The following is a 1,127-nucleotide window of genomic DNA, read 5'->3' as shown; positions in this document are numbered from 1 at the left end:
GCGGGCGTGGTGGCCCAGGGCAGCGCGCCGCGCGGGTATGAGATGGGGGGAAGCGCGGCCAACTGGCCTCCATTCGGCCGCAGGTTGGAGAAGTAGAAGGAGTCGGGAGACTGCAGATTCAGAAGCGAGCCCACATAGCCCGCTCTGTAAAGACTGCGCTCACACATCTCCAACAAAGGGCTTCGGCTACGCTCGCAGCAGTATTTAGTTACAACCGGGAATAAGAGGACAGGCTCAGACGATTGGACGAAACTTTGCCTGCAGGTTCTTCAAAGCCGGTCATTTCAGCACCGCCTACATCCCCCGACCCGGTTTTCCCCCCCTTCAGGGTATTATGATAACACCCGCAATATTTGATGGTGAAGGACAAGGCTGCCAGGCAGAGCCAAGGCAGGTTGAGGGGAGGCGAGGCCCCTGTGAGTTTCCAGGCCCAGTGCAAGGAGCTGGGGGCATCGGGCATAGGGTGCCTTTGCCCGAGTGTCCCTTGGGACCCTTCTTGGTCTTGATTGGCTTTGCACTGCCGTTTCCTCCGCTTACCTGGGCCAGGCTTGCTTCTCCCAGCTTTAAGCTGCAGCCGAGGCCTTTTCCAGTACCCGGTGACTCTCGGCTTGTCGGAAGATCCTGTGGTCTGGGGCGGCCACCAGCTCTCTCCCTAGGCCTAAGCCATGCTACTCCCAACCCGTTCCACCCCGTCCATCCCGTCTCCCTGGAGAGGACTCTTCACCGGTGACCTGGCAGCGGAGACCCACGCACTGCCGAGTCCTGGGTCCGGGCTGCAGGCACAGTCCCAGAGTTCTGATGATGGAGAAGGGCATCACAGACGCTCCCAACTCTGGCGCCCAGGAAGGAGGCTTCACACCAATCCTGGGTGCTTCCTCTCGGCCAAGCCCTCTGCTCCGGAGGAGGCCCTGGCGGGGCAGCTCGATTGGCCAAGGCTACATTCCTTTTACCGCAAGGAGTCACCTTGGCGACTACATCCCGCAAAGCAGAAGTCCAAGGTGTTTATTCCTCTGTGGCGGGCAGAGCAGGCCGAGCTCCCCCAACCTGGTGAGGAAGGAGAGCGGAGCCAGAGCTACCGGCCAGGAACAGCGGGGCCGGCGGAGGAAGAGGGCCAGCAGCCGCCCTCC

At 61.5% G+C, this 1,127-nt stretch overlaps 1 protein-coding gene across 1 annotated transcript in view; it reads right to left on the bottom strand.

The window, feature by feature from the left end:
• HOXD12 (homeobox D12) overlaps positions 1 to 167 on the bottom strand; it is a 918-nt gene extending 751 nt beyond the window's left edge. The window contains exon 1 of the mRNA XM_005857730.1: positions 3 to 167. Coding sequence (XP_005857792.1) covers positions 3 to 167 — 165 coding nt within the window. The remainder of the gene's footprint in view (positions 1 to 2) is intronic.
• Between the last annotated feature and the right edge of the window lie 960 nt (positions 168 to 1,127).

The sequence above is a fragment of the Myotis brandtii genome, unplaced genomic scaffold, assembly GCF_000412655.1.
Source record: "Myotis brandtii unplaced genomic scaffold, ASM41265v1 scaffold112, whole genome shotgun sequence".
Classification (NCBI taxonomy): Eukaryota; Metazoa; Chordata; class Mammalia; order Chiroptera; family Vespertilionidae; genus Myotis; species Myotis brandtii.
The sequence above is the reverse complement of the archived record's forward strand: the minus strand, read 5'-3'. Positions and strand labels throughout refer to the sequence as shown.